We start from the raw sequence: 23,375 nt of genomic DNA, 5'->3' as shown, positions 1-23,375 counted from the left end.
CGAGCTCCTCCCACTATAAAACCCAGCCTCGCGGGCTGCCCCCTCGCTTTCGGCGCGGAATCTGCGTTGCGTGGCGCGCTGGAGCGCTCCGCATGTTTGATGGTTGCAGGAGTTGTGTCGCCTGTTAGTGGTGTTTATGTTTGTGCCACTGTTGTGGTCGTTGTTACCGCCGCAATGGAGAACCGTGACAGGAGGGTGCGACTCGTGGTGAAGCTGCAGGTAGTGCTACCCCTTCACCTAAACACCTGCCGAGCTCAGCAGACTTGAGCGTGGATAGCGTCTGGGATGGGGCTACGAGCTCGGCTGGGTTGAGATGGGACAGGGCGTGGGCGCGAGGGCTACGCGCCTGGCAGCAGCAGAGTGCACTGCGGGAAAAAAAACCTATCGTACTGTACACCAAACACGCACTTACCAGCGTGGTGAAGTATGGTCACATGACTCCCTGCTCTCCCAACAACCGCCACGTGGGTGTATGGGGGGCAATCTGTGTAAGGCTATGGACATGTTTTCCTCTCTTTATGCGGGCTCCGTTTGCCCCATTTCGCGGCTAACATTTATAACAAAAACAAATTCGCTATATGCGGTTTGAATTCACTCGCGCAGCCGCCGGACGTGGGGACAGCGCGTTGTGTGCACTGTACGCGCCCCGAGCGGGCAGCTGGTGCGGTGCATTGTGGGTTGGGTGACTGTACGCGTCGTTGTCGTCTCGTGCTGCTGCTGCCCCCCCGGGTCCCCTCGCTTTATGCGGGTTCCGTTCGTGCGATTTGTTTGTACATGCGGCGAACATTTTCTTGTACCCAACATGTGATATATGCGGTTTGAATTCACTTCGCGGGAGTGAGACGAGACCTCTGCTGCTGCTGTTGTGTGTGTGGGTGGCGGTGTGCGGCAGGCATCGGTGTGTGGGTGGCGGCGTGTGTGCGGCGGTGTGGGTGGGTGGCGGTGTGTGTGCGGCGGTGTGGGTGGCGGTGTGCGGCAGGTAGCGGTCTCCTGCCGCCTCGATCTGTGCGCCATTTTCTTGCAACGCAACTACCGCATAAAGCGAGCGGGAAACTGCACTCTCGTAGTGATTGCGCACAGTTATCTATGCCAGTGTCGGTCTTGTTATGGCTGCTAAACGGCCTACGAGCTCTCTGCCTGGACCAGCAATGAAGCGGAAAAGGACCGCGTTGACGCTTGAAGTGAAGTTGGAGATTTTGCGGCGTGCGGAAGCCGGCGAGGGACCGGCCGCGCTCGGTCGTGCGTTCAACCTGGGCGAGTCGACCATACGCGCCATCAATAAGAATTCCGCCAAAATCAGGAGCTCTGTGATGCATTCTACACCGCTGTCTGCCAAGAAGACGACCAGAGTAAGAAATCCATTGTTGGAGAAGATGGAGAAGATGTTGGTGGTGTGGGTGGAAGACCAGTACCAGAAGAAAATTCACATTTCCTCTTCCGCGACGCGCGCCAAGGCCATGCAGCTGTACGAGCGCCTGCAGCACGAGCAGGAAGGTGGCTCGCAAGAGTCGTTCTTGGCGAGTAAGGGCTGGTTCGACAAGTTTATTAATCGGCAAAATTTGCACAGTATCAAAGTCACCGGGGAATCTGCAAGTGCAGATCCTGAAGCTGCTGCGAAGTTTCCTGAGGAGCTGCACGCCATCGCAGCTGCTGGAGGCTACAGTCCAAAGCAAGTGTTTAATGCCAACGAAACCGGGCTTTTCTGGAAACGCATGCCACCTCGGACCTACTTACACAAAGAAGATGAGGGTACACCCGGTTTAAAATCCTCAAAGGACAGGCTGACTCTCCTGTTATGCGGCAATGCTGCGGGAGATTTCAAGTGCAAGCCGCTGCTGGTCAATCGCTACCTCAACCCGCGTGCATTGAAAGGGCTGAGCAGAAACACGTTGCCGGTACACTGGACTGCAAACAAGATGGCATGGATGACGGGACAAATTCTGGAGGACTGGTTCACTCAACACTTTTTGGTGGAGACGGAGCGGTATTGCAGGAAGGAGAATCTTGCTTTTAAAGTGTTGCTCATCCTTGACGATGCGCCGGGTTACCCGAAACACCTGGCAAGCATCAACCCCAATGTGAGGGTCTTGTTACTTCCCCCCAACACGGCGTCGCTGCTCCAGCCTCTGGATCAGGGGGGGGTTGTATGCACGTTTAAGACCTACTACTTGAGGCGGACCATCTCCCAACTGCTCGAGGGTACTGACGGGCCCGACAAGCCTACAGTTCGTGACTGCTGGAAGGCTTACAATATTAGGGATGCCATAAACAATATTAAATCATCATGGGATGAAGTGAAGCAATCTACCATGAATTGTGCTTGGAATGCCATTTGGAAAGAGTGTGTGATTTACTTCAAGGGCTTCCCCGAAATGTCAACAGCTGTGCAAGATGTTGTCGACCTTGGACGGGAATTAGGAGGGGAAGGCTTCGCTGACATGCGGGAAGAAGACGTCTTGGAGCTCCTCGATTCCTACAATGAGGAATTGACTGTTGATGACTTGATGTCAATGGCAGCGGCTGATGAAGAAGAGGAGCAAGAGGTGGTCCTCAATGTCAAGGACATGACTTCGAAGAGGTTGACATATTTTTTATCTCAGGCTGATGCTCTTGCTCAAACTGCCATGGATATGGACCCTAGCCTAGAGAGGAGCCTACAGTTCAAACGTGCTTTGAACTCGATAGTTGCTCCATACAAGGAGGTGTATGCACAGAAACAGCGAGCGAAGCAGTGCACCATGTTTCAGTTCTTAAGGCTACGCTTTGCCACCCCTTCCACCTCTACCATCGATCCTGCTGGCCCTTCCACCTCTGCCATCGATACTGCACCAACCTGCAGCACCTCCACCGCCTCTCCATTGCTGCTGGCTGGTGATGACGGCCTCATTCATGTGAATTCGCCGCTGGATATCACCCTGCCTGTGGATGTCGAGTCTGACCCAGACGACCCTGGCACCATCTAGACTACCAACCACGCCCACCACCACTTGTGCTTGCATATTTACTTGTGTTGGTGAGTACACTAGCGTCTCACTCTCAATTTGTATACTCGAGTGAGCATTCGAATTGTTTTCAATTGTATTTATTTTTATAACTGTAATGTATTGTGCTCTCTTGAGTGTTTATTGTTTGCATTTCCTGCTTAACATTTATCGAGTGGTAAAAGTGCGCATTGGTAGGGTTGCATTAGAGGTTTTTGAACATGTCTAAATGTAGCTTCGTTTTACGCTTTTTGCATCTTGTTTTGGAATGCATCTACCGCATAAAGCGAAGGGAAACCTATATCTCTTGAGACTGGGTCACGGTAAAAGTCGAGTAGACTGAGTATTTGTTCTCCTGCCCCAATGTCCCCCAGGCTGCTGCCCGGGGTTTCTTGCTGCGGGCGCGCCTGCGTGCACTACGAGGGGACTATGAGCGCGTGGTGAGCGAGGTGCAAGGCGGCCTGGCTGGGCTCAGCTGGGTCGAGGGCCTCGTGGCCCGGCCCCAGTTCCGTAGTGGAGACGCAGATCCAGCAGCGCCCCACGCGGTCAGACTCTCTCATCAACCCGTGTACACATGCGCACACACTCTTCCAGTTACTCATTCAACAAGTTTCCCACCAAGCCATTCGTTCGCGCACCGTTATCCATTCACTCCACTCGCTAACTTAGTAACCCGCACGGTGACTTGCCCGACTCATTGCCACATGCATTCCCTCGCTCGCCCACACATCTGTCTACTCGTTTGCTCGCAACGCACGTGTCATCACCGATCGGTGTTGCCCTGACTCGTGCAGCCTGGAGATGTCCCGGAGCGTGACGCCACCCGGCTCCCGAGAGGTCACAAAGTGGAGAATGCAGACCTGGAGCTTGGGGAGGGAGCCCAGGGGATGGAGCCCCAAGCCCAAGGAAGCCCCCTGCTCACGCCGAGGGGCCCCGAGGAGGAGCCTCCGGGCACGGGGGATCCAGGTCGGCCAGGAATGGAAAGTCTTAAGGCTAAATCTGACTTTTGGCTGGTAACACATTACACAGCAGTCACTGCAAGAGTGGCCATGCAGTGATATAATTTACTGAACTCTATGAATGTTATTGCCAGTTTCCCCCCTTTAGCAGCTCAAACGTGTGGCCAAGATGCTTTGATGGGTATTTATCTTTGAAAGGCCACCGCTTGAGTGGCAGGCTGTACCAAATGAAGTCATGTGCTGCATCTGGGCTGTGGTCCATAAGTTCACCGAGTTGGGTGTTTCTTGAGCCATGAGGTGATGGTGATGATGGCGGGACATGGGCTCAGGGCAGCTAAATGTGTCCATGTGATTTGGACAGCAGGTGTTGCCCCTGGGTCGGAGGGGCTCCCTCTTCTCCAGAAACCTCCACCAGTGGAGGTCAACATGTTGGGGAAGCCCCCCTCACTGGAGGAGCCCACGTCCTTAGAGAATCTGCAAGAACTTCGATCCAGCTTGGCCATGGAGCTACTCTGGTTGCAGCAAGCAATCGCCAGCCGCAAGAACGTGAGTCGTGTGGTCTCATTCCTACCTGGCCATTCTAACCCCACACGCGACCTCACGCCGCAATCAATCTCTACAAACCCCAGACTCTCGCTCCATGTTACTGCTTGTCACCACACCTCTCATTTCTCCACAACCTTTTGCCAGCACACAATTCCAAACTCAACTCCTAACCCTGTGCCACCCTTGTAGTACCTGACCTTGCGGGGTCACGTGGCACGGCCCAGGTGATTCGTGTGGATCCTCTTGCAGAAGTCGCCCTTCACACCACCACGCCTCGTCCTCTACAGTGGAACTTGTCATGTCGGATGTGGTGGGAGGCACTGCAGCAAAATCCCCACCGTGGTGAAGTATGGTGGAATAACCCTCATTACCAACAGGGCACGAGAAGGCTATTATCTAGGTTGAAAAAAGTACTAAATTATTATTTTTGTCAATTTGTTGTAAATACGTGTTTACATGCAACACTTGTTTGAGCTGTCTTGGATCAAATAAAAACATGTGAGCTTTGTAAATGAACTGACTTTAGGAATGCTCTATTGATGGTGTTGGAATGACATCACTGCATTCTCAGGGGGTGACAGCCTACAAATGCTGTGGGTCTCCTTGCTGGGTTCCGTCGCAGTACAAGGGAAGCTGGAAATTACAAAAAACTGTTTTATTTCAAAATGACATTCAGGGTAGTTGGGCTAAACTGGGTAGCCCCACTTGGGAAAGTCACAGTGGGGCAGGGGTCATGAGGAGACAAACGAAGGACCACTTGTGTACATCACTAGAAGCGGATGGATGGAGCGACCCACACCACTGCATTCAGAAGCAGTCATCCTCTGGCGTTGCTGTGCCTGGTGGTGGTGACAAGCGCCGGTGTTGAGCTATGGCTGGTGCCACCACTCTCAGAACGTGTTCTTGATGCTGGAGGCGACCTGCGCCAAGATCTCGCCGGTTTTCTTGCGCCAGTGCAGGATGTCTTTCGATACTGCGCACCACAGCTCGCCGTGCCGTGGCTCTGCATTCTCGCACCGCTTGCGCACGTCCTCCTGTTGCTCCTGCAATAGCGAGAGATGTAGAAAGAACTTCAAGACAAACCACACCGTAGTAACCACAACCCGCACCATGTGGGCCCCATAGGAGACAGCATGCACGGTGTGAGCACCTGCACCCCTCACCTTGCTCCCGTGCTGCAGCTCAAACTTGTAGAAGACTGCCCAGGCATCACCCAGGTCGGGGTCGATCTTCACCGTCCGATGGAACCACTCGCGAGCTTTGGAGATCTTCCGCTCACTCCAGAACAGCCTAGGGCAGGGATCGGCAGGTGGGGGTGTGCGTTATCCTCCACCTGTGGCCTCGAGCTCATTCACAGGTGTGCACTAGACAGCGTCACGGGTAGAGACGTTCCTTAGCCTCACAAACCACACCACTACGACCTCTACCGCTACTGCCATTAACATCACTGCACCCTATCAAACCCCCTCACCATCAGCACCCCTACCACCATCGTCTGTCATTCCCATCGTCGGACCTTTAAAATCACTGCACCACCAGCACTCCAATCGCCAGTACCAACACTCTTCTTACTGCCATCATCACTTGCACCCCACACTCACCACACCGTCGCCACACTACTCACTTGGCGACTGCGAGCAGCACATGGGGGTCGTGCTCGCACTTCTTGAGGGCGTCCACGCTCTTTGTCTTGCGCTGTGGCCGTGCCTCCAGGAAAATCGCTTCAGCCCAGAGGATTCCTGATGGGGGACAAGGAGACATGAGATGGGAACACAGGGACTCAAGAGCACACGCATAAGAACACAGATGGGGGGGACAGGTCTGTCACACATGGACAAGGAGCGATGAGGACACATTCACAGAGAGACACATGGGGACGTGGCCACACGCAGCACCAGCCCCCCCCCCCATGTGACACCCACCCGAGCTGGGGCACTCCTGCATGGCCTTGGCCATGAGTGTGCTGGCAATGTTCTTCAGTCCCGCGCGGTACTCGAGCCGGACAGACTCCAGCCTGGCACAGACATGGAAAGGGGGCATTATGACAAGGGTATGGTGAGAAAGACAGTTATAGGGCCACATAGGGTATGAGTTGAGTTAGAGGAGCATAGAGGGTAAGAGTATGACTAGGGTCACGGTGATAAAAGTAGGGGTATGATTACATGGACAGGGAGGATATGGATTGAGGTCTGCAATGTCCATTGTTGTGGTGGGAAAGCCGTGGATAGCGATCAATGGTGCCAGAGGTCAGGGTTCAGCAGGCGCTTGAGCCAATAGGTGTCACATTCTCACAAAAACCCCTTGCATAGCCTTAACAGGGTGTTGGGGCAAGTGCGAGCAGCTATGAAGGCCGGCACCATGCTTGGCCACCTTTGTCTCCCCAGTGGTGATGTTTACACAACACACCAGGTACTCATTGGAGGCTGAGTCGACTTAGGGGAGGCCCAGGACTAATTCAGATAATCGTCACTGGTGTTGGCCGTGAGCGGGATTCAAACTCGGGTAGCCCGGTTCGTAGTGGATCGTGTTAACAGCTGCACTACTGCTCCCCAAAGTGTCACAGTATCACACGAAGATTGTCACACAGGTGTCAGCGTACCACAGCTCGGGATTCTGTGGGTTCTTGAGCCGTGCCTTCTCCAGGATGGCGCGCGCTCGCGTCAGCTGCCCCACGTGCTCCTCCAGCCGCGACAGCAGCAGCCACAGCGCTACCGAGTGGGGGCACTTCTTGAGCTGCGTGGGCAGGGGCGACACGCGCGCTCAACTAGCTCCCCGGGCGCACTGTGGGTGCATGCACAGCTGTCTGTGTTTCCGTGTCCATGTTTAAGTGCCTGTGATCGTATGTGTCATTGTGCATGCAAGGTTGTGTGTCTGCTCATGTGAGTGCATATGCTTGTGCGAATAGGTGTGTCCTTGTGTGTGCATCTGTGTGCCTGTGCAACCACGTGTGTGTGTGTGTCTGTACACACCCCCTGGCTGTAGGCATCGCGAGCCTTGTCGTTGAGCTGCAGCTGCTCCTCAATCTGCCCCTTCATCATCCACAGCTTGGGGAAATCCTCATAGTGGCGCAACGCCTCCTCAGACAGCTCCTTCGCTCGTGGGATCTCGCCCAGAACCCACTCCAGCTTCACCGATTTCATGAACACCTAAACGTCCGTGATGTCACAGCGTCGCACCACAAAAGAAAGTGTCACATAGCACAACGTTGAGTGTTACACAGGCGAGTATAACATGGTGCCCAGCATACAACACAGTGTCACACAAGGTCAAGAGGTCCATACAGTCAATGCTGCCAATACTGAGATGCTATGACCCCTGTGTTATAGGCTGGAGTCAGGCTAGCGTTGGCCGGGTCAGGCCAGGGTGGGGTTTGTGGGGGCGTGTTGGTTAGGAGCGTACCCGGGCAGTAGGAGCGCTACTCCGAGCCTTGGCGAGCAGTCGTCGCGCTCGCTCGTCCTCATTGTTCTCAGACTCAAGCTTCACGGCAGCCAGCCAGATCTCCTCACTGTTGGGGTTTGCCTGAGGAACAACCGCACAATCACCGATTAACCACCACTCAGACACGCAGCCATCGGCGAGTGCTCAGCCGCCACACGCTGTGAGCGTGTGTTTGCGAGCGATGTTGGCTTTGTGGTCGGGTGCACTGGGTGAGCACCTGGAAGGCAAGCGCCAGGATGCTGCGGGCTGCGGGGACGTCTCCGGCCATCCACTTGGATTTGGCGCCCATGAGCCATAGGACCTCGGCCTTGGGGCAGTGAGCGACGGCGCGCTGCAGTAGGGCCTCCAGAGACTCCCTGCACAGCCAGGCCACCACGGGGTCACGGGGCAGGAGGAGAGGTACGGGTTAGCTTAAAGTATGATGTGCTGGCCACTGTCGTTTTACACTTCAGGTACGGCAAGTGATGGCGTGAGTTACCGTTTTGGTTATTCAGCTTAGAGTTGCGACAGTATAACGAGATGGTTACGGTCATGATCGGGATATAGTTATGGTTTGGGGTTCAGACTGGAGTTCGTGTTAAGACTGTAGAGAGGGTCGGTGTTGAGGCTCTCGGGCTAGAGGTTGGAGTTAGTGTTCAAATTTGAGTAATATGAAGGGGCAGTGTTGTCACACTCGGGATATATTTTGGGGTCCGGGCGTTGACCGTGGGCGACCCTATGCTCCCTCACCGGGTGCCGTGGTTCTTCTCGAAGTAGGCGGCTCGCAGCCACACACTTTTCTTGCTGGGGAACACCTGCAGCGCGAACGCGTAGATGGCCCGCGCGCACTCACACGCCCCGTGTGACACACACTAAGGGGCACGCGCACACAGTGGCATGCTGGTCAGAGGTGTGCACGTGTGTGCACGGTGTGTGGTGTGAAGTGTGCACGGCAAATGTGGTATGTTCAGTGAGTGGTGTATGCCGTTTGTACAGTGTATACGATGTGGGCGGAGTGTGGTGAGTGCGGTGTGTGTCCTGCGGTTCTCACGCTGTCCGCATCCTCCATCCACGTGTGTTTGCGATCCTCCTCCTCCACTCCAATGCCGATGACGGCTCGGATCACCGCTTGGCACGTGGTCACGCTGCCGGCCTTATCGCACTCCTCCGCATCCTGCATCGCCACATGCCGCCGGCACGTACACGAGCAGCCGCAGTTAAACACGCACACAAGGCACAACAGCCCGACTACGGCCCACTCGCCGACTCGCTAGGCAAACCCCAAACACCCTCTTGATGACTCGCACCCCAGGTCTGATCCCATGTTCCCTCTATTCCCACCCAGTGACGTAGCTATCCGGTGCGCAGACGGTGCAACTGCACCAGGTCCCACGGGCTGGAGGAGCAGAGGCACCAGGCTACGACAAGGAGACAATTGGCAGCACCGGCTTGAGGCAATGCAGGCGACGTAGGCATTTGCACATGGTGGTGGCAGATTGTTGGAACTCAGGAGGGGTAGCGCCAATGTCACATCATCCAGTCAGGCGGTTGCGATTTCTGAGTGGGCATCACTTAAACCCGCTCACGTGGCAAGACGCCTCGACCAACACCATGGAGATGGGCGGAGAGAGGGGAAAGCCTCGCTTCATTGTTTGCACCGGGCCCATGCCAACCACACTGTGCTACCGAGCTCACCCTGACTCCCACCACCATCCAAGACCCAGGCCCGGCATCCTGTCACGGGCCTCTCCCTCACCTGGATCCAGTGCTCGCGATTTATCTCGACACCATTGGCACGCAGCGAGGTGATTGCGCGGTCCACAATCTTCTCCACCATGGCCGTGTTGCCGTTGGCCTCCTCCAGCTTGGCGGCCGTAATCCAGATGTGCCGGTCGGTGGGGATGTTCTCGCGAGCCTTGTTCAGCACCTTACGTGCGTTCTCGTACGACTCGAGCCGCGCCAGCGCTAGCCACAGCTGCGCACGCGCCCGCACACACAGACACTCGTCAGTACGATTCGTAGAAGCTCGATGGCTGGGTTTATTTCATCCGGGTCATCCAAACCCTCCGGTTTCCCCAGAAAATCAAGAGTTGACTCGAAAGATTTTTTATGCACATCAGTTTGTGGGGACGTCCATCTCTACAATCAAGCGTATTATGCTGAATGTGGTCATTGTTCTTGTGAATTAGAAGCTTAAGATTGAACAAGTAAAATGAAAAACATTAACGTGTGGTAGGTGTAGTTGCAGGCCCTCACCTCCACGCTGGTGGGGCAGCACTCGACGGCACGGCTCAGCAGGATTCGCGCATCGTCAGGCTCCTCGAGTTCCACAGCCGCCTTCCACAGCCGCACCGAGTTGGGCACCTGCTCTAGGGCTGCAGGAAAGGGAGAGACGCACGCGGGCGATTAATTGCAGCGCCCTGCGTTGGCGCGGTCGAGACCGCCTGGGGCGGCCAAGTGGCTCCACGGCTGCGTGGCGGAGGCGCCGCTTGCCTTTGCGCAGGACTCGCTTCTTGGCCTTGAGATCGGTCTCGAGGTCGGCGGCACGGATCCAAGTGCGCACCGACTGCGGAAGGTGCCTCACGGCGTTGGCCACAACCGCCTTGGCCGAGTCGCCGGGCTGCAGGCGCGCGGCCTCCAGCCACACGTCCTCGCTCTACGGGAGAAAAACCACAAACGCGAGCGCTCGCATGCAGGCATGACGGCATGCACACGCGGAATAATTATGAGAGGCTTCGGCCAAACAGCGAAGTGAGGCAAAACAAGGGGATTCCACACAGAGGGTCCCTGAGACGGCAGTCACAGCAAAGGGTGGGATGGGGTTACGTGAAGATGCGAAGGCTTGGGCTGCATGGGGATTGAGCAGGGATTAATTTCAACCAGGTCTGTCTGGGGTCGACGATCCAGTATTTCTATACCCAGCACACCGTATCCTGTATATGTCTTGCTACGGCTGTGACTACTACGAGTTACGTGCCACCTTCTTCAGTCTAGCAGCGACTCGGACAACATTCACCGAGAAAGGGAGTCATGAGGGATGGGGGGAACTCACCTTAGGACACATCTCGGTGGCCTTCATGATGATGTTGCGGGCCACCTGCACCTTGCCCGTGACCTCCTCGAGTCGCGCCGAGGCGATCCACGCGGGCGGGTGGTGGGGGTTTGTCTCACGCACCGACTTGAGCAGCAGGCGTGCCTTTTTGATGTCACTAGGATAGAGTGCGCAGAACGGGCGCGGGTGAGACCTCACCACCGCAAACACAACTACACAACCACCTCCTCTCCTTCTCATCCCTTGGCCTTTTAGTCTATTGGGGCCAGACAGTTTCCTTCCCATACAGCGTCTCTCTCCATGTCTCTTTGTCACTGCTTCGATCCCGTCCAGTGTTTGGTATCTGACGTCCACTCACACCGTGGTCTTCCTCCCTCGAGTGCTTCCTCCATCACCGTCCTATGTAGTAACCATCCATCCCAGCCAAGTGTCCAAAATAGTGCAGCTTCCTGAATGTGACCGAGCTTGGTAGCCTCAATTGTGTCTGTGTTTATTCGAGGCAGGACTTCATTGTTCGTTGCATACAATGTAAAATGTGTTTAGAGAATTCTCTGGGAGGCTTTCACAATCACTGCTCAGCCCCAACCACGCCACCGCCGCTCAACTAAAAACCACACAACCACGTGCGCACACACTCACTTGATGTCGCCCCCGTAGGTAGGGATCATGGAGTTGAGATCGGTTAGGTAACCCTTGGGGTCCACTACCGTCTGTCCACTCACAGAGTCTGACACCTGTGGGAGCACACACACAATCAGCGCCATCCGCCCCCCCAAATAATTAATCGCTCGCCACCGCGGCGGTAAAGAAGTGTCGTGTGGCGGTGGAGGGTACCTGGCTGAGACGCATGTCCATGAGCGTGTTTCTGGCCTGGCCGATCTTGCGCATGTCCAGCTCCCCGGCTCCTGGGGTCATTAGGCCGCTGGGGGTCATGGATCCGGGGTAGGATGTGTTGAGGCCTCCACCAGGCAGCAGCTGCACAAGGCATACGCACACACACGTGTACATACACCCACGTTCAAACGCATGCACATGAACACAAGTGTATCCACAAGCACGCACTCGCATACATCCACACACATGCGTACACTGTGTAAACCTTCCATGTGTGGCAGAAACAGGCCCGTGAGTGTGTGAGTGCATGTGTGAATGCGTACCAGCTGACGTGGGTCCACGCTGTTGTGCTGATCCGACGCGTTCTGCATGTGTTTGGAGAGGAAACTGTCGGGCACGGGCGTGAGTTTGTCGTGCCGCGGGTTGCGCTGCCGCTTGTTCCGAGCGTCGCCAACCTCCGGTATGCTCAGCCACTCGTCCTCGGACACCTCCGCCAGTTTGCGCTGTGGTGCGCGCACACAGCAATCAACACAACCCAGTGACGAAATGTACGTGGTTCCTAGGGCATGCGATGATTCACTTCCTTCATGCTCAAGATTCGATAAAGTGTCACGATTCAGTTCTAAAATTGGTTCTTCTTTGTTTTGCTTGTACTGTTTTGTCTGTATCGTAAGATCTCTATCATTAGACCTCCTTTGCCAGTACCAAAATATAATAATAGGGTTTTCCCCCTTTTTTCTGAAACCTTGGTCTAGCACCAATTGAGACGAGGCTCAAAAGAAAGCCGTCTCTGGTGTGGACCAATCAGTTTCAAGGACAATGCATATATTATCAGTGGTTTTTTTGCATTTTGAGCACAAATATTGTGGTTAATGTAGACATGATTCCTTGTAAAAAGGTTTCAGTTTTGTTGCCAGAAAAAAGGGGAAAACCCGTATTATTATCGTAAGATCTCATTTATAATATGTCTGTGATGCCTATCCTGTTTCTACTGTTTGTCTTGTCCATATGGTTTGTTATCTATATGCCATCTCATTTGTTTCTGACCCATTAGTTCCATCAGCTTTCTATAACCTTCTCTCTCTTGTTCTCACACAAACATAACCCAACATGTTTCAGGGCAACAGCAGTGGCGAGGACGAACCTTTAGATCAGAGAACTGCTGCTGGATCTTGGGTCGCTCCATACGGTATTTTTCAATCTCCTCCCGCTCTCGCTGCTCTCTGTAACACAGCGCTCAGCCCTTACAGTTTGCAGCCCCAACAACAACAACAACAACCGCCATTCGCCACTAAGTGGCGGTGACGTCACCACGACGCTTGTGCCAGGCTATGTGCACCTTGAGGCCACGTGAAGTGTCGAACGCCCGGTGGCAGGTCACGGGACAGACCCAGATGCCACAGGTCGACTGATTGAGACGACTGGCTGATGTACCACCTGTGCCCCCTACTGTGCACACTTGCTGTGCTTTAGCCACCTGGCGCTCCGCTCGTTGTTGTGAGCGTGGCTCCTCCGCTCTCCGTTGTTGGAGGGCGACTGCCTACAACTACCCAGCAGCATCCTTCACGAGCCTCCTCCACAGAGCCCGATCTTGACACCGCTGGTACAAGTCACTGGCAAGTCCACTCAGCTCCACATCCTCCTGTACCACATCACCCCATCTCTTCTCTAACCCGTGCCGCGCCTGTTTCGCCCCCTCGATCCGGCCGAACAAAAGCTGTTTAGGTATGCAGTGGCTGGGCATGCGGGCTACATGGCCCAGCCAACGCAGCCTTGCCTACCGTAACATAACATGGTTGAGCAATAGGGAGCCATCGCTTGACCGCACCCGGGCATCGATCAGCCTCCCATTGTATCAGCTATTGAAGGCTTCACAAACTACGTGGTCAAAATAGATGTTAAATAATGTGGGAGCCAGAGGACATCCCTGTCGCACCCCAAGGTGTACAGAGAATGGCTCCGACTCCCGGCCACGTAGTTTTATCCGGGCCCGCTCACCATCATGAAGGTCCTTAATGATCGTGAGCAGAGGGTCAGGGACTCTGAAAGCACGAAGAACTACCCAGAGCCCAGGGCTACTGATGGTATCATAGGCCTTGACCAGGTCAATAAAGCAGAGATGTAGGTCTTGTTGGAATTCCCTACACCTCTGCTGTTTCAGACGGACAGAAAACTCACACAATGACCAAGTCAGTTACACAAGAAATAAACAATGAAACACTAGTGCTATATATCCACCGTGCCATCAACTCACCCAAAAACGTTTCGGAAAGCCCAAATGTAACGCATAACAGATATTTATTACAACTTTAATAGCTGTTTATACTTCATAAATATATTGGCAGGAAATGAAACACGTAAAAAATTTAAACATGCAACGATAATAAAAAAAAAACGACGTTTCGGACAATGTGATGACCATGGACTTCGTATGATACATTGTAGCATTGCCAAACCATGACAACCCCGTGGGAGGCCTGGGGGCTCGGCTCTCCGGCACCACTCACCGGCGGTCCTTCCTCCGCTCGTCCAGGCGCTTGTCCACCATACAATAGATGGCATCTGCCTCCTCATCGTCCTTCTCGTAGGGACCGCTCGAGAATAGGCTCCCAGCGTAGCCGTTGAACTGCGGACGAAAAGCACGGGTGAAACATGGGAGTGAGCGTGATGAGGCGAGGGTATGTGAGCATTGAGGTATGGTTGTGTAAGCGGCGAGGTACTGGTGGTGTGCCCAGCGTCACTCAGAAATATTATCATTCATCCACGGCACAGTGATCTAAGTTTGAGTCCCGACTAGGGCTAAAAGCAGTGGTGAATTATATCTAAACTGGTCCTGGGCATCTCCATCACTAACCCGCATCGAGTGGCATGAAGTATGCACAAACTTTCTCCATATCAAGCACAGTGTCATGAGGTCTTCATGCAGTAGTGGGTTGACAAAGGACTAAAATTATGGTGTGCATGTATGAAACAATATCAATGTAGGATTGCATCATTGCATGTGCCTATTTCTGAGTGTACAAAACAGCACTCGTAGTTTTCGGTTCTATTAGCTGACGAGCGCTACGCGTAGTGGGTCGATAGGTACATCCCAGTCGTGGTCACCGTGACGCCAGAGCGGTCACCTCGTCATAGTTGGAGTCATTGAGGTCCTCCTCCTCGTCCTCCTGGCTCTTCTTCATCTGGTCACCGACCGTGCGTTTGCCGGGTGGCGCGTGCCGGTCGTCCACGGGGTCATTGGCATCGCGAGCCGGACCGATGTCGGACCGCGTCGTGAAGCCCGTGGCACTGGAGGTGGCGGGGAATTGACAAAATATGGGGGCGGTCATCAAAAACATCCACGGTACACTAGAGTAATTACTCATTAAAACACTAACCTGCACACCCACCTCACCCAGTCACATATCCACCCACGCATTGAACGAATCACACGCTCACCAATTCTCTCCAACTTTCACCCGCTCACCATGCACAAATGCACCATTCACGGATTCACTCATTCACTGAGCAATCAACCACCCATGCACGAATTCACTCGCCCATCCACCCAACTTATATCTCGTCACTGACCCCTACCCAAACACGCATACCTACGTATCTTCTACCCACTCAACCCACTCATCCGCTTGCAATCTTCCTACTCGCCCAAACCAACACACCCCAACCATAAACTCACCTCGGCTCACTCACACCATGCACACTCACTCCAATCTAGTCCAGACACCCGTACCTCCGCAGTTAAAAACTCGATCTGCCCACATATCCACACTGCGACCACTCAACCCCTCCCCTCACACACGATAAGTATTTGTACTTCACCAGGTAAGGCCTACTGAGATATATAGCTAGTTTTCCGAAGCGACCTGGCCACAAATAGCGCAACTTAGTTGCTTATCATGTGGCGATGTATTGCAGCCAAATACTCCAAACGCATGTTTCTAAATGTGGAGAGGAACCACCGGAGGACCCGGAGAAAAATCCAAATAGACAGCAGCAGGCATCGTCAGGGTCGGGATCGAACCCACGACCTCCTGTAGACCAGGCGAGGTAGTTAACATCTCCTAGCCGCCCTACCCGATCCAGCCCCTCTCCCCAGCCCCCCCGAACGCCTCACCCTCGACCCAGACCGGGCACGTATCCCAGGGGCGCGGGCATGCCCAGGAAGTGCTTCTTCTTGCGGAGACCGCCGCTCACGCCGCTTGCGGACGCCATGATGCCTCCTAGTCCTCTTCCCAAAGTGCCCCGCGCCGCGTGACCCTTGACTCCGCCTCACGTGACTCCTCGGGGTGGGGGGCGGAAGGGGAGGGGGGAGATGAGGGGCGGGCCCGCGGAGGGCGTGCGTGATGATGTCACGAGGGTGTTGCCGTTGTGTGCGTGATGACGTCACCAAGAGACCGTTTGGAGGTGCGGCCTTGCGCGATGGCGTCACGCGCTGGGTGACGTCACAACGGGAACACTGACTCGTGAGAGGCCGTACGTGGGAAACACGCGGCGGGCAGCAACCGCTGCAGCTGCCAGCACCTGCAGCTGCCAGCACCTGCAGCTTCTGTTGAACGAAGAGAGAGGGAGACAAAGCCGCGGAAAGGCATAGAGAGAGACACTGAGAGCTTATAATGAGCCTCGATACATCCACTGCTGGATGGCCTCCCCAAGATGTCCCCGTCGGGGCAAGATTTGTGTCGTGGCGACAAGCAGCAGCAGCAGCACCCACTCGCCCTGCTCAGAGAGAGAGAGAGATCCAGGAGATAGATGCGGATTCCACAGAGACAGAGACGATGCTTGTCACAGGTGTCATGAGACAAGACGTGTACACACGTGTACACAGATAAAGATCACCCGTATAGCCTGACAAGACTGTTGGGGGCCAAGTGCTGTTAGCGAGGACCTATGAAGGCCGGCACGGCACGCGAGAGAGTTGGTGGCCAGCACCACGTGTCACACACACTGTGTACACACACACACTATGTACACACACACACACATGGTGTACACACACTGTGTACACTCATCGCACACGGTGTACACACACACACGGTGTACACACATCGCACACGGTGTACACACACACACGGTGTACACACACACACGGTGCACACACACATACATGGTGTACACACACACACACGGTGTACACACATCACACACACACGGGTTCCACACGCCCTGTGTGACCGCCCCCTATCGCCATGACGCCAGCTGCTGCATTCGCTCTGACGTCACGGGCAGCTCCTCGTTCTCACGCCGCGTCCTGGACTCGCTTCCGGACAGATCCCCTAAACCGAACCTCTGGGACCCCCTCGGACCCCCTCGAACCCCCCCCCCCCCACGAGTGGGACCCCCTCGGACCCCCCCCCCCCACGAGTGGGACCCCCTCGGACCCCCCCCCCCACGAGTGGGACCCCCTCGGACCCCCCCCCCCCACGAGTGGGACCCCCTCGGACCCCCTAGGACCCCTCCCCACGAGTGGGACCCCCGGTGCGCGGAGCGATGGACTCGCGGCACTACGACATAAGCGAGGAGCAGAAGGCGATCAAAGCAAAGTATCCTGCCGTGATCAAGAAGCACGAGTGTGAGCGGCGGTCACTTCTACACCGCCTACTGCACCACCTACTGCACTATCGACAGCATCACCTACAGCATCACCTACAGCACCACCTACTGCACCACCTACTGCACCACCTACTGCACCATCGACAGCATCACCACCACCACGACTCATTAACAGCATCACCACGACCGCCATCAAGCGACAGGGAGTGTCCATTGGTTTGTAGAGTCATCTTTTGTAGAGGTGACTTGTTAATTCATTGCCGGTCGAGGGCCTCTTCATGATGTGTAGGTGGTGGGGGTTATTTGACTACACTTCACCACTCTTTATCAGTGGGGGTTGGTGAAGGCGGCTCTGGCGCATGCCTGTAATCCAGCACTTTGGAGGTAGTGGTGATTGTTGTTGGATCATCGCACTTCTTGTAAACTCACTTCTTGTGGGCATCGAGGTGCCACACCGTGGCTCGCCAGGAGATGGCAGTACAGCAAACAATGTGGACTCCGCCTGCGCCGTCTGTATGGGAAAGTTTCCCCGTCGCACGCGTGCGTTTTCTCCAGGTGCCCCCCCCCCCCCACATATATACCGAACTCATTGATTGGCTTAAAACATCTTAATATATAGGACCGCGGAGCTTGGGCAATTGTTGGCGCTGGGTTTTCGCCTCGCTGCTGCCTTCCCGCTTGTCTGTGGCTCGCGCTTGAGTCGTTCTATTTCTACGACAGCGAGCGAATATGTCCCAAGTTAAATCATCATTTCAGACGTGGAAGCATAGAATGCTAGTTCAATGGATTTTACTGCACTCACTTCTGCTGACACCTGATTGTATTGCACGTCTTTAAAAAAATTGTGTGAATATCTGTAAGCTCTACCAGTTTAATCGTGTTTTATTTTTACACTAGCGGGAAGTACCCGGCGTTGTCCGGGCCAAAAAAATATTTCCAAACTACTCCTAAAAATCTAATAGCAGTGCGTACTGACTGTGGTAGCACCTGCTATGATTACAGCAGTGCATAGTGGTGGTACCTGCTATGATTACAGTAGTACATACCGACTGGTGGCACCAGCTATGATTACAGCAGTGCATACTGTGGTGGTACCTGCTATGATTACAGCAGTGCATACCGACTGTGGTGGTACTTGCTATTACTACAGTAGTACATGCTGACTCTATAGCAGTATTCTTTGGTTCTTTCGGTAAAGTCACGTATAAAGATAAAATAATGAATTAAATAATAGCATACTACGACGTTTCGATTGCAACACAAGCAATCATCAGGTATAAAAGAAATAGCAACAAAAATCTAACCAGAAAACTATAGACAGACATATAAGCAGACAGACATCATAAAGATACACAGAGAGAGGTCGTCTCTGTGACGGGGCCTTAAATATAGAGAGGGGGCGGGGGCGGAGAGAGGGAGGGGGCAGAGAAAAAATTTGCATGTCAATGAGTGGACAACGACGTGGTACGGTACGCAGTATTTATCGACTCTATAGCACAAAGTACTCACCTGACAGTGGCGTGGTGAGGCCTAGTCCCGTGCAGAGCCTCCGGCCTGGCTTAGATTGTCCAGCCGACCAAGGTGGCACCTTGGCAGGCTGGGCTGCTACCCCTGACCCCCCCCACAGCCACGATCTCCCCGGCCGCTCTGCAGTAATATCTATGGCCTATAGTGGTAGCATCTACCGACTGTATAGTAGTAATAATTACACGCATCGGGGTGGGGGGGACATCGCACAGTGAATAATTTACCTCGGCGTTTAGAGTATTTTTATAGCATTTTTAACGCGAAAGAAAATGTCCCCCTCACTCCCACCGAAAAGGCGCGTGAGTTGATATGGTCGTGCATGCGTCATAAATAAATAAATAAAAAGCACACAAAAATCCCACTAAATCGCTAAACTAATTTAAACTTGACGGATGTGAAAAAGGAATAGCGCTTGCTCACGGCGGGGCTTACGGCGTGGTACCTTGCTATTTTTATTTTGCGTAAACCCCGTTGGAGAGCCAAATCCTTCACAAGCACGCTAACACACACAAACCCACACACAATTATGTTTTACTTTTATATATATAGTGTGGCATTTGTCTTGCGCTCGTGTCATACGTTACAATGCCCGCGTGCTTTGCCGTGCTACTAATGCTCCTTCTGCTCCACAGACCTGGACCACACGGCAGACGTGCAGTGAGTACTCGCATCTCCACGGCTTCGCTTCTCAGTATGTTCCTAGCCTTGCAAAAACTGGGTAGGGTCAGTATGCCCTGGAGGGCCACGTCTCTCACATTGACGGCGCTTTGTGGTGTGTGCCCTGAGCATTGTGCGGTGTGCAGGTTGCACGCGTGGGGTGACACGCTGGAAGAGTCGTTTGAGCAGGTTGTCATGGCCATGTTCGGCTACATCAGCGACATCGAGGTGGTGGAGCCGCTGGACACGGTGGAGGTGGAGGCTGAAGGTGATGTCATTGTCCACGAGGGAGTTTTGCATTTGTCTCTGCGATGCATTTCCGGGTTGTTCCACGTATTGTTTGGAAAGATGTCCAACGTTTTTCTCCACGTGCTGAGAGCTTCTTCAGGAACTGACTTTAGCACTTGCAGCTCTTTTCTTCACAAGGGACTAAAACAGGCGCCATTCACCAAGTGGTATTGACGTCTCCGCGGTGCTTGTGCCATGCTAGATGTACACGTAGGACACACACACAAGATAATAATGTCCATCTTAATTTGGGAGACGTATTTCAGGCAAAACTCTATCGTAAGCAGAGGCATTATCTTTGGCCTCCACTTAAATTGACTTCCTGAAAAATCTCCCAGCACATGGACGAAAACGTCAGAGGTCGTGCAAGACAACACGAAGTACAGTCCAAAAACACACCCGGGAGCTATGAAGCACAACTGCAGAAATCTACGGTTTACCTCCATAATGGAGGTTTTTTGGTGTTTTCCTCCGGCTGTGGTTCCGTCGTGGGTGGTAGATTTTACAGCCCTTGGCGACGTGCATCTCTCCACAGGTGAGGACATGATGTCTCTGCTCTACCAGTTCATGGATGCGTGGCTCTACAAGTTCTGCGCCGATTTATTCTTCATCCCGAGGGTAGAGGCAATCAGCCCTGCAGCTGCTACACTCGGACATCGATGTGCACACTCGTTTACATCCACTGCAGTAAAACTGAGAGTTTCCATTGCAACTTATATTGTTTTGGGTTGTCTCTTCAGGAGGTGAAAGTCGTGAGTCTGGACAGAGTCAATTTCAAAATCCGCTCAATTGGGTAAGTGCAATGCTACCTCTGCATACTTCATTACTCGTGCAACTTTGAGAACAAATACATATATCACTGTTGGTAACCCTTACACAAACTTTCCAAGGTAAAAAGCACCACCAAAGGGATCAGAATCAGGATCTTTATTTATACTGGAGGATTCCGATGAGCATTAAAAAGCTCTTTTTCACAGATGTTCAGATATAGTTGTCACTTTGGTATGTGAACATTTGATGCTCTCTCCTTTGTGGTGTTAACACAGTATGACTTGTCCGTGCATCTGATTCTCCCCTGTCTCCCATGTCTCGTGTTCTCTTTATGTACCCTGCAGCTGGGGAGAGGAGTTCAACCTAGAGAAGCATCCACAGGTGAGGAGATCATTGTCCCCTCACCACTCATAAGCACCTAAAAAAACACATGGTGACACGGGCAGAAATGGGTAAAATACACATTTCTGAAGAAATAATATACAAATCACCAATTAACTGTGTCGTATACCTATTACTTTGGTACCATTTATGAATGTGATGAAATAACAGAATGCGGTGGCCGGGCTGGGTGTAGAGGCGGCCATGTTTGTTGATGCCGTGTGCGGTGCCGTTTGCGGTGCAGGGCACGGAGGTGAAGGCCATCACCTACTCAGCCATGCAGATCCACGAGGAGGAGGATAAAAACGATGTGTTTGTCATCATCGACATCTGAACCTTATGGCGGGACCCTAGGGTTCCATAAGCCCCCGGCTCTCGCATAAACTGCATTGTGACGTCATTTTATGTCTGTTGAAGGCGAACGATACGGCAATCTATTCCTCTCGACGAACTCTACACGATGCGCTAATCAAAGATTTGTTTATGATTACGGCACTCGTTCTCGCTGCACTTGGACGACATGACAACAGAATGATCCGCGCCAGGTGGGTCGCGGCGTTTATGTGCGTGGTGGGACGGAGTCGCCAAAAAAAATTACGATTTTGACTTCCGTTTATTCGGGACCCTGGGGTCCCGCCATAAGGTTAATCTGACGCATGGCAACTTTGCTCTGACTTCTTTGTCGGATGCAAGTTGGATGTAGCGGCGCCTCTCGTCACTGACAGACTGAAACCACGTCGATTAAAAATTAAACAGCAAGTTAGAGGCAGCCACTCCTTCAGTGCTCTCAATACTTGAGGACTTTTACCTGTCGAGTCAGGATGAGGTTAACCCAGATCTCACCTCCATGATCACCGTGGTGGTCGTGCATGCTGACAGGAGATGCTTCATGGCTCAGGGAATGGTCACATCGCTTATATTTTTTTCTAGAAATGCAGTGGTGTGATACTTTATAATCAGAGCTTCTTAAAGAAAAGATAATATTTTATAATGGATCTCACAGGTGTGGCTTTGGACTTTTACAAAAGCTATGTTTTTGTAGAACATTAATTAAGAATATGCTTTACTCTTTCTGGCAATAAAACAGTTGTGTTACGATGTTCAAACACCAAATAGAAAAACCTTTTGCAAGGAATCAAGTCTGCATTAACCACACGTACTAGTAGTGAACATGCAAACAAACATGCTCTGATAATATATGCAGTCTTTGAAACTGATTGGGCTACACCAGAGACAGCGGCCTTCTTTATGGCCCAGTCTCACCATTGTCAGACCAGAGAACGCCAAAAGGCGAACAGCACAAAGACATCGCCACGCGTGTCAGTGTCGTTTGTGGTGAGCAGCTAAATCATGGGACCTGTTTATCATATTTCATTATCAGAGCATGTTATTTTGCATGTTCACTACAAGTACGTGTGGTTAATGCAAACTGGATTCCTTGCAAAAGGTATCTAGATTTTGAACATCTTAACACCTGTTTTATTGCCGTAAAGGTAAACCCTATTTTTTTCATACTTTGATACTGAAAAAAAGGTTCCACGATAGAACATTAATTATTAATTGATGTACACTGGTATAACCCATCTTATTTTAATTTATAATTTAAGTTGTGTGCTGTTGATGAGTGTGCGCTACGAGTCAAGGGGAATGGCAGAGGGAGGTGGGGTGCAGTGAGCATGGGGCCTTAAAAACAGGCCGAGTCTATGACAGTGGGAAATTCATCACCCTGTGCAGACAGGGGGGTTTCTTGTGGCTGACTATTGGATGTTCATGTAATAAATGCGTGCATTGCTCTCAGGTTATTAAAGTCGTGTCAATCCTCTGATCTCCATAGATAATGCCCATTTGGGTTACTCAGACAACCATGGCCGGTGCTTGAGGAATGCTTGGGCAAGCCCGACCACACCATATATCCTTGTGGGCTACCAAAATCAATCTTGTAAACGGTATATCACTGTTGTAATGACCCACACAACAGCTCTTATATCGCAAATCCAAGAGGCTTCCAGAGCCGAGCCTTTCTACAACTTTGATCCCCTTCATGGATGCTGGCAATACAGCTGCGTTCAGTGCTGCAAAAACGAGATGGGACACGGTTGTGCATTTACAGTTGCTGTTTAATGACTGTGAGGGTATCAAGTTCCCACAGGCGCTCCCTGCCAACTCCTCCACACACGGAGTCTCAGGTCCACTTGGGAGGCAGCCTCCTCCAACCCACATAGGAATAGGGCATTCCCGGAACATGCGCACGCATGTCCACAGACATGCACGCACACATAGAGACAGACCCATTGGTTGCTTCCTTCCTGAAAGTTGTATGTGTGGCTGTGTATGACAATGTTAGTACTGTGTATGTGTATTCAGAATACTATTCAAAGTGTAATACAGTATGTATATATTGCAGTATGTGTG

General features: G+C 52.7%; 3 protein-coding genes across 3 annotated transcripts; 2 read left to right on the top strand and 1 right to left on the bottom strand.

The window, feature by feature from the left end:
* Positions 1–59: 59 nt before the first annotated feature.
* IQCC (IQ motif containing C) lies at positions 60–4,998 on the top strand. The gene is made up of 5 exons (XM_078866632.1): positions 60–219; positions 3,356–3,526; positions 3,776–3,947; positions 4,302–4,486; positions 4,676–4,998. The coding sequence occupies exons 1-5, from the start codon at positions 100–102 to the stop codon at positions 4,712–4,714; spliced, it is 687 nt and encodes a 228-aa protein (XP_078722758.1). The 5' UTR covers positions 60–99; the 3' UTR covers positions 4,715–4,998.
* A 128-nt stretch (positions 4,999–5,126) lies between these two features.
* Positions 5,127–16,051, bottom strand: PRPF6 (pre-mRNA processing factor 6). The gene is made up of 21 exons (XM_078866561.1): positions 15,904–16,051; positions 14,915–15,077; positions 14,297–14,415; positions 12,934–13,012; positions 12,113–12,292; positions 11,790–11,930; positions 11,595–11,689; positions 10,956–11,112; positions 10,397–10,559; positions 10,160–10,278; positions 9,660–9,878; positions 8,955–9,077; positions 8,654–8,775; positions 8,142–8,280; positions 7,886–8,005; positions 7,456–7,632; positions 7,086–7,219; positions 6,409–6,500; positions 6,111–6,225; positions 5,650–5,776; positions 5,127–5,529 (listed from the first exon to the last, which is right to left on the bottom strand). The coding sequence occupies exons 1-21, from the start codon at positions 15,999–16,001 to the stop codon at positions 5,377–5,379; spliced, it is 2,835 nt and encodes a 944-aa protein (XP_078722687.1). The 5' UTR covers positions 16,002–16,051; the 3' UTR covers positions 5,127–5,376.
* A 1,150-nt stretch (positions 16,052–17,201) lies between these two features.
* Positions 17,202–23,072, top strand: ZBTB8OS (zinc finger and BTB domain containing 8 opposite strand). The gene is made up of 7 exons (XM_078866560.1): positions 17,202–17,358; positions 19,499–19,523; positions 19,670–19,791; positions 20,347–20,429; positions 20,552–20,604; positions 20,927–20,963; positions 21,208–23,072. Exons 1-7 carry the CDS (start codon positions 17,277–17,279, stop codon positions 21,295–21,297), a joined length of 492 nt encoding a protein of 163 aa, XP_078722686.1. The 5' UTR covers positions 17,202–17,276; the 3' UTR covers positions 21,298–23,072.
* The last annotated feature ends 303 nt before the right edge of the window (positions 23,073–23,375 follow it).

This window comes from Lampetra fluviatilis, chromosome 22 (genome assembly GCF_964198595.1).
Source record: "Lampetra fluviatilis chromosome 22, kcLamFluv1.1, whole genome shotgun sequence".
In the NCBI taxonomy this organism is placed as follows: Eukaryota; Metazoa; Chordata; class Hyperoartia; order Petromyzontiformes; family Petromyzontidae; genus Lampetra; species Lampetra fluviatilis.
Note: the sequence above shows the minus strand (reverse complement) of the source record. Positions and strands in the feature narration are given on the sequence as shown.

Excerpts from the sequence above, each read along its gene's own strand:
- IQCC (XM_078866632.1), top strand. The coding sequence starts at position 100 with ATGGTTGCAGGAGTTGTGTCGCCTGTTAGTGGTGTTTATGTTTGTGCC. Across the intron at positions 3,527-3,775 it reads ATCCAGCAGCGCCCCACGCG|CCTGGAGATGTCCCGGAGCG; the intron begins GTCAGACTCTCT and ends TGACTCGTGCAG. Across the intron at positions 4,487-4,675 it reads CAATCGCCAGCCGCAAGAAC|TACCTGACCTTGCGGGGTCA; the intron begins GTGAGTCGTGTG and ends CCACCCTTGTAG.
- PRPF6 (XM_078866561.1), bottom strand. The coding sequence starts at position 16,001 with ATGGCGTCCGCAAGCGGCGTGAGCGGCGGTCTCCGCAAGAAGAAGCAC. Across the intron at positions 15,078-15,903 it reads GTGCCCGGTCTGGGTCGAGG|TGCCACGGGCTTCACGACGC; the intron begins GTGAGGCGTTCG and ends CGCCACCTCCAG. Across the intron at positions 11,113-11,594 it reads ACCTACGGGGGCGACATCAA|TGACATCAAAAAGGCACGCC; the intron begins GTGAGTGTGTGC and ends ACTCTATCCTAG.
- ZBTB8OS (XM_078866560.1), top strand. The coding sequence starts at position 17,277 with ATGGACTCGCGGCACTACGACATAAGCGAGGAGCAGAAGGCGATCAAA. Across the intron at positions 19,524-19,669 it reads GACCACACGGCAGACGTGCA|GTTGCACGCGTGGGGTGACA; the intron begins GTGAGTACTCGC and ends TGCGGTGTGCAG. Across the intron at positions 20,605-20,926 it reads TTCAAAATCCGCTCAATTGG|CTGGGGAGAGGAGTTCAACC; the intron begins GTAAGTGCAATG and ends TGTACCCTGCAG.